This window comes from Ursus maritimus, unplaced genomic scaffold (assembly GCF_017311325.1).
Source record: "Ursus maritimus isolate PB19 unplaced genomic scaffold, ASM1731132v1 scaffold_19, whole genome shotgun sequence".
In the NCBI taxonomy this organism is placed as follows: domain Eukaryota; kingdom Metazoa; phylum Chordata; class Mammalia; order Carnivora; family Ursidae; genus Ursus; species Ursus maritimus.
In genome coordinates, this window is record NW_024424341.1 from 41599715 (window position 1) to 41612786 (window position 13072).

General features: G+C 51.7%; 1 protein-coding gene across 1 annotated transcript; it reads right to left on the reverse strand.

The window, feature by feature from the left end:
• Positions 1–415: 415 nt before the first annotated feature.
• On the reverse strand, positions 416–12383 carry LOC103677274 (zinc finger protein 383). Its single transcript, XM_008706546.2, has 5 exons — positions 12306–12383; positions 9908–9999; positions 6638–6764; positions 5165–5296; positions 416–2896 (listed from the first exon to the last, which is right to left on the reverse strand). Exons 1-5 carry the CDS (start codon positions 12337–12339, stop codon positions 1590–1592), a joined length of 1692 nt encoding a protein of 563 aa, XP_008704768.1. The 5' UTR covers positions 12340–12383; the 3' UTR covers positions 416–1589.
• Positions 12384–13072: the final 689 nt, after the last annotated feature.

Consider the following 13072-nt stretch of genomic DNA (forward strand, 5'->3'; position numbering starts at 1 on the left):
ATCGGTGTGTAGGCACAGTAAGGGTAAGCAGTGTTGCATTAAACTTGTCCTTCACATGTGCACAAACATACGTTCATGCACACACAGAAAATACACACATTTGCACTGTAGTGCAATACAGAATATCTTTTACACTCTGAGTCATAGTCACGAAAGTTCGAGAGTTTATCTCTTCCTTTGCTAACCACTCCCACACTTCGGCCCTCATTCATTTCAATTTGTCAGCTCTTCAGAGCAGGGATCAGTCAACTTTTTTTGTCAAGCGTCTCAGAGCAAACATTTTAGGCTTTATGGTCCATCTGGCCTCTGTTGTAAGTACTCGGCTTTGCACGGAAGCAGTCATAGACAATACGTGGCTGTGTGCCAATAAAACTTTATTTACAAAAACAGGCTACAGGCGGGGCTGGCCCTGGTTTGCCCACCCCTGATCTAGAGTCTCCTCTGTGCCTGTTCTTGCCATAGGTAAAGCCAAGCTGCTCTCTGCCCAAAAGGGCAGACTGAACAGAAATGTAAACAGCTATACACTTTTTTAAAGATACATTTTGTGAAAATTTGAATGACATGAATTTGAAAGCATGTAATATAAAAATAGCAGTACTATCTTGATTTATGTGCAAAATATGAAATAATCTTTAAAAAAAAAAAAAAGCTCTCCTGAGCCTCATTTTCTCTATAACATGGGATGATATCAGTTCCTATTTTATAGGACTCTGGAGAGGATTCCAGGAGGCTATGTAATGTAAAGTGCTCAGGACCACGCGTGGCAGGTGGGGTGCTCAGATGTCAGCATTTGTCAGTAGCATTATCAGCGACCAACTGGCTGTTCTGCCCCAGACAGAAGGGGGTGTCCTGGCAGGATGCTGGCCAGCCCTGAGACATGAGAAGCATCTTGGGGGCCAACGCAGCATCAAAAGCCATCCAGCGAGCACTACACTGGGCCGTGCTGCCTTTTGTCACTGGCGGTTGAACCCCACACTCACTGTCTCGGGGCTACGCTGCATGATAATTTTGATAAAAGATCTAAACACGGCCCAAACAGAACCTTCTGCAACAATGGATACGTTCTCTATCTGTGCTGTCTGATTCGGCACCTGCCGGCGAGTTTGGCCACTGAATCCTGGCTGGGTGCAGCTGAGAAAACATTTTACGTTCTATTTATGTGTGATTCATTTAAATGTAAATAGCCACACACCGGCTAGTGGTTACTGTAGTGGATGACACAGAAAACTATTCCTGAATTCCTTCTGAAGTTCAACTACTCACAGTGCCACTACTGATATTTGGGGCGGGAACATTCCTTGTAGATGGAGGTGACCAGTGCATCATAGGGTTCGGACGATCCTTGGCCTCTATCCTTCCCTGCCAGTGGCACCAATGGGCTGGGACAACCACAACTATCCCCAAGCACTCCCCAGACGTCCCAGGTGAGGGCCATGTAGAGCTGTGCCCTGAATGAGGACCCCCGGTCAGCTAGGGAACCTCTGGTGAGCGGTACAGCACACCTCCACTCCCACAGTTTGTGTCCTTGGGACTTCTCTGGGGATTACGATGGTGTGGGTCCCGGCTGAAGGCTCCCTCACACACAGAGCTCACTGTCCCTTTCTAGCATGCACTTTCTGGTGGAGCACCAGGGACGACAGCTGCCTGAAGGCCCTTGTACATTTGGGGCACGGGTGCAGCTTCCCCGTGGTGTGGATTTTGCGGTGATTGGTCAGGGTGGACCCATCAGTGAAAGCTTTCCCACACTCGGGGCACACGTAAGGCTTCTGTCCGGCATGCATCCTCTGATGTCTCTGAATGCTTGACTTACACCGGAAGACCTTCCCACATCCCTCACACTTGTAAGTATGGTTCTCTCTGTGGCTCTTCTGATGCTTGAGAAGGGCCGCCTTACGCCGGAAGGTTCTCCCACACTCCCGGCATTGCTCCGGGGGCCCCAGCTGGTGAACCCTCCTGTGTTCCGACAGGTGGGAGCTGTTTCGGAAGTGCTTCCCGCACTGCTCACACTGGTAGGACTTCTCCTCCTGATGAATCCGATGGTGCTCGAAAAGATGCGAGTTGCATCTGAAGGCTTTCCCACACACTTTGCAGTGGTACGGCTTCTCTCCCGTGTGGATCCTCTTGTGCTCCGTCAAGGAGGAGCTGCGGCCAAAGGACTTCTCACACTCGCTGCACTGGTAGGGCTTCTCCCCGGTGTGCACCCTCCGGTGCCGCGTGAGCTTCGTGCTCTGCTTGAAGGTTTTCCCACACTCCTCACATTTGAAGGGCTTCTCCCCTGTGTGGGTCCTGTGGTGGCTGCTGAGCGTGGAGCTGCTGTTGAAGGCTTTCCCACACTCTTTACACTTGTAGGGCCTCTCTCCGGTGTGAATCCTATAGTGCGTGAAGAAGTAGGAGCTGTGCCGGAAGGACTTCCCACACTCGTCACATTTGTGGGGCTTCTCTCCCGTGTGGATCCGCTCGTGCTCGATGAGGTGGAGGGTCTGGTTGAAGGTTTTCCCACATTCTTTACATTTAAAGTGTGTCTTCCCCCTTTGGATTCTCGGACGATTGTGCCTTGGGAAGCCTGGTGCCTGTGTTTTCCCATGAATATCTCTTTTCAGGGTCTTCGTTCCTCGAGGGGTGCTCTGTGATGTCGTTGGTGGTGGTGGACGACTTGGACATCTCCTCACGGCCGTGGACTCATGAATTTTCTTTCTAGGGAGAATTTTTTTGCATGAGTCCGTGGCCAGCCTAGGGCCAGATTTTAGCCTGCTCCTCAGTGGCCTGTCCTCAGTTTCCAAAGACCTTTCTGTCCTAGCACCCCTTTGGGCCATTTCCTTTGCATTCCCCAGGGATGGCCTCGTAGAGATGCCTGGCTTTGGAAATGTCATTTTCGGCACAAGCCTTGTCTTCTTGTCTGAAAGGGATTCAGAATGTAAATCTCTCTCTTTTTTAGCGCCATTGTCTTTATCTTTGGTTGAAAGTGTTTTGTCTGAGTATAAAATACATACAAAAAAGCACACAAATCATAAGTGCATGGTGTGATTAGAATTCACATTGTGCCACCAAAAAAAAAAAAAAGGTAATTATATGAGGGAATGAAGGTGTTCTCTAACCTTATTGCCATAATCATTTCATAACATATACATGTACCGAGTTATCACGTTACACACTTAAAGATTACACAACATTATATCACAATAAGCTCACGCAACTCTATCCTAATAAGGCTGGGGGGAAAAACGACAGCCAGTTGAAATGAAATGGAAATAAAGAGGGAAAAAGAATCAATGAGAAAATGAGTCGGCACAGAAAACAGAAAAAAACAAATCCTATATCAGAATAATTACTTAGAGATACAATTTAAGAAATGTTCCAGATATAAACCAAGAGTTGATCTATGGATTGAAGGGAAAAGTGATACAGAAATTTCCACAGTCAATGTAACTGTTTTATAAGCTATCATGTATAGTCCGTGAACCCTGGGCGAGCCGGGCCATGCATTACCCCAGAGGCATGGTCAGTTCGTAATGTTCCCTTATCACTAAAACAATGTGATTTCTATCTGTAAATAAGTGGAATGACATTTTTTTTTGTTGAGAATTCACAACCTGAACACATTCACGCATACAGCACAAAGATTAAGATCAAGAAGCAGAACGCTAGAAGCACCCTCCCCGACACCAGCCCTCAGTCCATTCCCTCCAGTGACGCTCTCCCTCTCGGAAAATCGAGACCTTGACTTCCAATAGCGTAGATTGGCTTTGGCTCTTTTGGGACATTCTATAAATGCAACCTTACAGCATGCACCCTTTTGCGTCTGGCTTTTTCCACTCCACTGTTCTGTCTATGAGATTCATCTGGACTGTTTGTGCAGTCCCAAGTCATTCGTTCCCATTGCTTATAGGGTTCCATAGTGTGACTCTACCACAATGTGTTTGACTGTTTTATTGTTGATAGGCATTTCGGGAGTTCCCACTTTGGGACTATTAAGAATTGAGCCGCTATGAACATCCCCTGCTCATCGAGGAGTCTGCTTCTTCCTCTCCCTCCGCCTGCCGCTCCCCCTGCTCGTGCTCTCTCTCTCTCTCTGTCAAATGAATAAATAAAACCTTAAAAAAAAATTGAAACTGGGGAAGTAGAAGCTGGAAGGAGAAAGAGGCTTAATATTCTTATTTTTTCAATGAAAACATCTGGTTACTATTTCGGATTCTTTTTTTTTTTTTTAAAGATTTTATTTATTTATTTGACACAGAGAGAGACAGAGAGCACAAGCAGGGGGAGTGGCAGAGGGAGAGGAGAAGCAGACTCCCCTCTGAGCAGGGAGCTGATACGGACCTCAATCCCAAGACTCTGGGATCATGACCCCAGCCAAAGGCAGACGCTTAACCGACTGAGCCACCGAGGCGCCCCTCTTTTTGGGATTCTTATTAAATCCATGTATTATCATCATTATTTAAAGATTTATTTATTTATCTTAGAGAGAGAGTGCTCGAGAGCACACGGAGGGGAGGGGCAGAGGGGGAAGGAGAGAGAAACTCTAAGCAGACTCCGAGCTCAGCATGGGGCTTGATCCCAGGACCGGTGATCATGACCTGAGCGAAACCAAGAGTCAGTTGCTTAACCGACTGAGCCACCCAGGCGCCCTTTAAATCCATGTATTATCTTAAAGGAAAAATTCTCTCTCTATTCTCCTATAGTCTTGAGGTTCAGATGCTGATGGGGGATAGTTTTGGTGCCCCAGAAACATGCTGTCGTTTTTCTAAGTCAACAGAGGGCTACCCGGGGGTGATAATCTTAAGGATTGAAGTCGAGTGCCAGACCAGCCCACACCAAAGAAGTGCTGTAAATGTCTTTTTAACCAGGAAGACATAGATACATGCATCCAAGGAGGAGAGTGACCAGGTGCTGGCTGAAGCAGGCAGGGAAAAACACTGGGGAGGGGACTGCTGGTAGAGCAAACAGCCAGTGCAAAGGCCCTGAGTTAGCGTGTCGAGTCTGATACAGAGGATGTGGCAAAGGAAGGAGTTCGGGAAAGAGATTCCAAGAGGCCAGAGGAATGGAGAAGCATTCCTGGAAGGAAACATGCCCTGCAGGCTTCTCCCTTCTCCTTACAACCCTCAGCATGCTGGGTCTTTGGGGAGAATTTCTCCTGGAGACTACCATGACGTCTCCTCCTACTCACCTGTGGAGTCAGGGCTCTCACTGATTCCAGCGTCGCCTTGCTGGGGGGCTCGAGGGACGTCTCTCTCCTTGACACAGGGTTCGTCTCCTTGCTCTAACCTGGTGATCAGTTTGGGTTTGAAGAGCCGATACCCTGCTCCAGAGAAGGAAAGAAGTGCTGAATGCCTCCCAGACCCCCATTCCAGACCAAGAGTTTGCACAGAAAGAAGTGTGTTTATGATGTGCTCCCAATTCCAAAGTGCAGGTTCCCCCCCACACACACACACAAAGCAGTTCTCTCCAACACTGCTGGGGTCCCACAATTCAACTCAATTCTGACACTATCTACCTGGAGGTAGGGTTGCATCCCACAGGTGGAGGGTTCAGTCCCACCAGACCAACATGCCCCCCCCAAATTCAGACACCAATCACAAATCCACATTGTCACCTGTGCCTCTGACTGACAGGCTATGGATTGGAGGTTGCAACGACCTCCTTCTTGGGGGTCTTGAATTTGCTAGAGCAGCTCACGGAACTCAGAGGAACATTTTACTCACTAGATCACCGGTTTATTATAAAAAAATATAACTCAGGAACAGTACGTGGAAGAGAGATATAGGGCCAGGTGTGAAGAAAGGGTGTGGGGTGTCCATACCCTCTGACACCACCCCTCTCCCAGGATCTCCACTTGCTCACCAACCTGGAAACTCTGCAAACACTGTCCTTTGGAGGTTTTGTGGAGGCTTAATGACATAGACATAATTGATTAAATCATTGGCCACTGGTAACTGATTCAACCTCTAGTCCCTCTCCCCTCTCTGCAGGTCAAGGGGTGAGACTGAACCGTTGGTTCTCCTGGCAACCAGCCCTCATCCTGAGGTGTTTTCCCAAAGTCACCTCATTAACATAGCAAAAGACATCTTTATTCCTCTCACTAGTTAAGAAATTCAAAAGGTTTTAAGAGTTCTGTGCTAAAAACAGGAGGGAGACCAAATATATATTTCTCATTACTAATGACAATATCACAATGATACGAGGACCTCCGGAGGAAGCACAGGGCAAATGCCTCGCTAGGCTCCCCCCGGCCCATCACACCAGCACAAATTTCTATGGAGGGGGTAGCCCTGTGGTTCCCAGAGAGCAGAGCCCGCCCCCAAACAGCACGACGGCCAATCAGCCTCCTCCAGTTGCACTGGCCACTGTGATTGGCTTAGCTGTGTTCACGTGACGGAAGGCAGCTCCAGGCGGAGCGAAAGTCAGACTTTGGGAGGGAACACCCAGTACCCACAATTCTACCATCTCGGTTGAGAGTGAATTACGACGCTGGTGACTCCGGGGCTGCTGGCAGCTGTCTTGCGCCGTGAGGAATAAGTAACGTCGGCAAAAGCAGAGCCAGCCTTACAAGGAAGCCAGTACCACCCAACCTGAGTGCGTGAGACCAGTCCTGGGGCGGAGCTCATCCAAGCCTTCGGAACTGTGGGGACGTTGTCCTTACCCAAGGACGCCAGGTTCCCATAGTTCTCCAGCATCACCTCTCTGTACAGGTCCTTCTGAGCGGGCTTCAGCAGCTGCCATTCCTTCTGCGTGAAGTACATGGCCACATCCCTGAAGATCACAGGCTCCTGTAACCCAAAACCCCGTTTGTATTCACCCAGGGCCTGGTCCTTCGCTTGGCCCAGGACAGAAGGTGGAAAGCCAACAGAAGTTTGAGATGTGTTCAAAGTTCTGTGTTGTGTCAGCTTGCAAATAAGGCCTGGGCTCCTTCACCCTGACCCATATCCACACCCTTTGCTACGTGGCTATGCAGTGCGCTCCTGTCCAGAATCTTCACTTGGCCATGGAACTGGCTGTGGCCAGTGGGTTGTCGGCAAGGTGTGATAGAAGCAGAAAAGGTTCAGAAATGCTTGTGCCTTCTCTCTTGCGCCTCTACCGCCTCCACGAGTGAGGCTATGCCCAGGCTAGCCTCTGAAGGATGAAAGATCGGAGGGCAGTGCTGAGTCACCCCAGTCCTCCCAGAAAAGCCGCCTCGGGCGAGCTGACAAGCTAGAGTCCACTGGGCACACGAAGGAGCCCAGCCACACCAGCAGAGCTACACGGACAAACCCTTATTACTGTGTGCTCCTGACCTTCCATGGGTGGCGGTGTTGTTTACACAGCATCACTGCGGCCACAGCCACACTCTGAGTGCTCATGTGCTATGTGAGGGGATGAATGAAGGGACGCTATGAATGCTGGAAGTGGCCCTTTCACTCACCAGTGGTATGGCCACCTGGGGTATCTCTTTCCACTGAGGTACATCGATACCATGATGGTTAAGAGCACAGGCTCCAGGGCCAGACCGCCTGGGTTCGAATCTTGGTTTGGCTTCTTAGGATCTGTGTGACCTTAGGCAAGTGATGTGAACTCTGTGCCCTCATTCTCTTATCGTGAAAATGGGGATAATACAGTACTGTGTCTGGAGTTGTGAGGATTAGGTGGATGAAAATAGGTAAAGAAATTAGCTCCGTGCCTAGTACACGCTCAGGGCTCAAGAAATGTCAGTTATTCTCAATATCTGTTTAAAAGGGGAGGGGATTCTAGTCTATGGGAGAGAAGCCAGGCTTGGAGAGTAGCTTTATTCACTCATGTACTCACCAAGCCTGGCACTGGGATAGATTAACATAACAGTGCTGGACACAATCTCCATTTTCCTTTGCCATAATAATGGAAGCTACAGGTGTGCCCACGAGTGCACAGGCAAACACTACACTCCCCAGCATCCCTTGCAGCAGGGTGCAGTCATGTGACTAAACTCTGGCCAATGAGGTGCGAGCAGAAGAGACTTGTGCGTCTTCTGCGCTTTGGCCTTTGAGAGACTAAGCAAGTGTTCCCCTTGGGGTGACCCTGAATGTGGACCGGCCACGCGGGGTCGAGGCGCACTCCCAGGCTGTCCCCACACATGTCGCCGTGAGGAATAAGTAACGTCGTCTGAGTGAAGCAGCTGCGTTTTGGGCTGTCATGTTACAGCAATCAGACCTATGTGGTTAGGCAGCTCCAGCCCCGGGTGCGGGGTGCGGAGGGTGCCAGGTGCGGAGGGCCTAGGTGCGGAGGGGCGCAGGTGCAGAGGGTGCAGGGGCAGTGCCCACAAAGAGCGCCCCGAAGGCACGGAGGACGCGCCCCCATGCGCATTTCCCGAAACGCTAGGAAAGGCTGGAAAGGGAGGCCCTGCAGAGCTGGAGCCACAGTGTGCAAGGAGGAGCCGAAGCAAAGGGAGCAGCTGGAAGGGCTGAGAGCGCAGAGCAGACAGGGGACAGTGTTCGCTCCCGGAGTGGGGTCCGCGCCCCTCAGTGTGGGGGCCGGGCAGGAGACTCGCCTGCCCACCTCGCTGCGGGCCGGCTGGGACTTGCCTTCCTGCGCCTCAGTCTCCACATCTGTAAAATGGGACATACAGAGAGTAGTGCTGCCTCCTGCCTGTGGCGGGGGTGTGAGCACTCAACAGGACAGTCCAAGAACGGAATCCGTAACAGCGCAGGGCACTTCAGTCACGGCTGGAACCACAGCTGCTATAACTCTTGCCTCAGCTGGTTTCTTAAAACTATCTGCTTTCATACAAATGTAAACGCTGCTTTTCCAGCTGGAAGCATCCCCTCGGTGCTCAATGCGCAGCTGAGCGGTTTCTGGCAGGGCTGAGACCTCTAGCACTTCGTCCTCTGCAGGACTGACATACGTCATGGTCCCGTTTCATCCTGACCAGGTAGCGTCTGTGATTTCTGCACTCTACAGATGAGGAAACCGGGCAAGAAAGCACCAGTAACTTGCCCCACTCGCTGTGATCAGACACAGAGGTGGGGGGATATAGGGTCGTCAAGTATAGATGCCGACATACCCTTCTCGGGGGACAGGAATCTGCCACCATTCATGTTACAAACACTTAGAGGTCAGGCGCTTTCTAAAAACAGCACAGATGCGAGTTCATTCACTCTTCAGAATAACCCCTGCACCATGGTGAACCTTGTAGCCCCATTTTACAGATGAGGAAACTACAGTGGGCCCGGAGTTGTTCAGGAACTAGTCCTGGGTCCCACAACTGTGAGTGGCTGGGGGGGGATTTGAACCCGCAGTCAGACTCCAGAGTTTTTGCCCTCAGCTGCACCAGGCTGGCATTCTCAGCTGTGAGGCACAGAAGGGCCACGAGGGTGGCACCTCCACTCGATGCCCCTTTCTTTGCAAAAGCAACCCTTCCTTATTCTGGGGTTTCTTGGTTCTGTGCGAGTGAGATCATTTAGGGGTCAGATCATTCTCTGCTGTGGATTCTAGGATGTTGAGCAGCAGCGTCCCTGGCCTCTACCCACCCCTCCAGTGCTGACACCCAAACACGGTTTCAGCCACTGCCAGTGTCCCCGGGGGGGGGGGGGGGGGGGGGGGGAGGGGGCTGAGAATCACTGCCTTGTCCCAGCCTTCTGATTTTGTGGTTGTGTCACACAGCGATAACTAACCTGAAGAAAATTAAGCAAGGCAAGGAGTTAGGAAGTGACGAGGAGAAAGTGAGCACGGAGGCTTCCTGGAGGAGGCGACATTCCAGCAGAAGTAGAAATTAGGAAAGAGAAGAAGGCAGGAAAGAGGCAGCATCCTCAGGAAAATCATCCCTCACAGGATGGGGCCATATCCTTTTGTGGGGTGCAAGGGGTGCCCTGCCACCCGAGGGTCTCTGCAGGGCGGAGAGGGTGGCAGATGTGCCCGACCTCTCAGAGCTGAGGCGCCCTCTGGTCAAAGGGAGAAGGCTTACCGTGCTCCAGGCCGGCAGGAATCTGACCGGTATTCTTCCCTTCTTTTTGGAGAGCTTCTCTGAAGTAGAAGTAGGGCTCTGAGAAGGCAGGACTGGGAAGGAAGGAGGAGTAATGAGGTCATCCTGCCCTCTTTGGGTAGGGAAACTATAAAATGCCAATAATGAAACCCACAAGAGCTAACACGGATCAAGACTTGCTGTGTGCCAGGCTGTCTTCTAAATACTATACAGATACATCTTATTTGGGTTTTTATAATAACGCTACGAGATAGCTACTATCATCATCCCACTTTACAGAGGAGGACACAGGCACAGAGAAGTTAAGACACTTGCTCAAGGATGCACAGGGGTGCCCTAAGATATGCGTTAAACTGCATCCCAAAGGTCAACAGGTAACAGGCTGGAAATGTCAGTGAGTGAAGGGGCTGGAGTAAGAAAATGGGGCCCTGGAGTCTGGCGGACTGCGACTCCCAGGATCACAAATGCTCACATTTGAAAGAGGCAGAGAGACCAAGACCAAGTCAATATACTAGAAAATACCAGAGAGTGACAGACATCGTGACAAAAATAAACTAGGTTGGAATGAAGGCAAATCCCAGGATGCTGCTTTTGCTGGGACAGTCAAGGCTGGCTTCTCTGAGGAACTGATGACTTTTTTTTAAACCTTCATTTTGAGAAGGAGATGGCCAAGTGAGCATATGAAGGAAGAGCATTCTGGAGCAGGGAAACAGCACGTGCAAAGGCCCTGAGGTGGGATGTTAAAGGCAAAGCTAGGAGGCCAGGGTGGCCAGAGCCCGTTGAATTGGAGGGAGATAGATGGGTGTGATGAAGTCAGGCCAGCAGGGCCCAGTCCCTTGGGGCAACCGGGGCCCCTGTTCAGATTCATATCATTCTCCAGCTTGAGAGGTCTGACAGGACCTGACCCTCATTTTTACAAGATGCCTTGGCCTGCTGAATGGGGAACAGTTTGGGGGAGGCAGGAGTGGAAGCCAGGAGACCACTTGGCACAGAGCAACAGTAGTTTGGGCCGTGTCTCTTCCTGGATCAGAGTATGTGGGTAATTTCCTGGGGATATGAGGGAAAGTGGTTTCTTAGATTTTAAAACAGCATCACAACACATCTTGTTTGTCCGGCTGATCTGTCTGTGAATGATCGCATTCCTGAGCACTTCTGCCAGAGAAATGAAAACACATTCACACAAAAACCTCTACTCACAATAGCCAGCAACTGGAAACAACCCAGGTGTCCTTCCAGGGGTACAGCCCTGTCACGGAACCCCACTGAGCCAGAAAGAGGGACGGAGTGTGGGTGCCCACAACAGCCCGGACGGCTTCCCGGGGCACTGTGCCAAGTGGGAAAAAGCCAATCTCAGAAGGTCACCAGCTGCACGGTTCTGTTGATACAAGGTTCTCAAAATGTCAGAATCCAAGATGGAGAGGATGTGTCATAGCCAGACGGGGCAGGGGCTGGACAGTGAAGGGGCAGCTCCAGGGAGATCTCTGTGGTGACGGAGAGTTCTGCATGTTGACTGGGGTAATGGTTACACTCAGCTACAAATGTGAGAACGGGACCCTGAGAAATGCACCTGCGTTGGGTCTGGATGGATTTCCTGGTTTGATATTGTACTATCACTGCTTAAGATGTGATCATTTGGGGAAATGGGATGAAGGTCCATGGACCTCCCTACTTAACTGGCAACTTCCAGTGAATATAAATTATTTCCACATAAAAAGTCTTTTAAAAGGCTTATTTATTTATTTATTAGAGAGGGAAAGAGAGAGAGAGAGAAATCATGAGCAGGGGGGAGTGGCAGGCAGAGGGAGAAGCAGGCTTCCTGCTGACCAGGGAGCTCCATGCGGGACTCGATCCCAGGACCCCAGGATCATGACCTGAGCTGAAGGCAGACGCTTAACCAACAGAGCCACCCAAACGCTCCTCCACATAAAAAGTGTTAAAACAGGAAGCATCCCAGCAAACCGAGCAACCCTCCCTCATCCAGCCAAGCTGCCCGCAGGACCCCAAACTGCCCACTCCTGCCCATCCCCTCCACCATCTCCTTGGGTTGGACCTCCATCAAATCCCACCTAGATGACTCCACGGCCCCCTAAACAGGCAACTGATTGCAGGGTCACAACGAGGAGCCCAGATTTCTTCTGGCTCCCCGAAGATACCCCTGCAAGCTCTGGGCAGGGGAGCACAAGGATCCACTGATGCGATGTCAGCATGGGGAAGACTCCATCCTGGGTGCCCCTCTGCACCCTCCCACCCCCGGAGAAGCCAGTGGGAGGTGTGTGGGGATGGGGGCTGGTCTCCAGGGTAAACCCTCCCACCATCACCAGGCCTAGAGGCCTGCCGCCCTCCCACCTGCCCACAGTTTTCCACCCTGTGTTGCTCTCACCTCCTTTGTCAGGTGGCTGGGTCTTCGCCTCCATGGTCCCCCTGCCCTCTGCGGTGCTGAGATGTAATACCCCGTCCAGCACAGGCCTCTCCTAGGGGCAGAGACCAGAGCAGCTCGTGTGTGGGCCGCCGCGATGGTGGGCCCGGGTTCCAGTCCCAGCACCGTGGAAGCCGGGTGGTCTTGGGCAGGTGACGTCACCTCCCCACCGTTTTGTGTCCTCAGCTGTGGAGGAGAGGTGTTAGCCACACCTCCCTCCTAGAGTTGCCTTCAAGGCCCACGGGATGGTTTATGGAGAGTGTTTGGCATGGTGCCCGGCAAGGGCCAGGCCAGGGCTCGTGGGGCCTGGGGCTTGTCATACAAAGTGCTGGCGCCCTGACGGCAAAGCTTGGCTCCCCAGGCACCTAATGGGCCTCCGGTGCCTGGCATACTGCAGGCACTCAATACATGGGCTCTTGGCCACCACTTGAGTTGCTGTCTTTTTGGCCCTGCTCTGAAGCTATAAGGCAGCCTCACCAAGTGCTTCAGAGCGGGATCTCGGCTTGCCAGGCGAGGGCTTCTACTACTCCTTCCCGGGACTGTGGTGAGGACAGGCCGCCGGTCGGCAGGACCCTCCCCACAGCCCGGGCGGGAGGCCTGCGCTGCCGTGGGGCTGCCGGGGAGGACCAGCCCTGGGATCCCGGGCCAGGTCAGGGCCAGCAGGGAGGCAGGGCCGTGGGCCAGTCTGTCCGGAGGGTGGAGAGGGGATTCCAGCCTGCCGGGCACGGGCT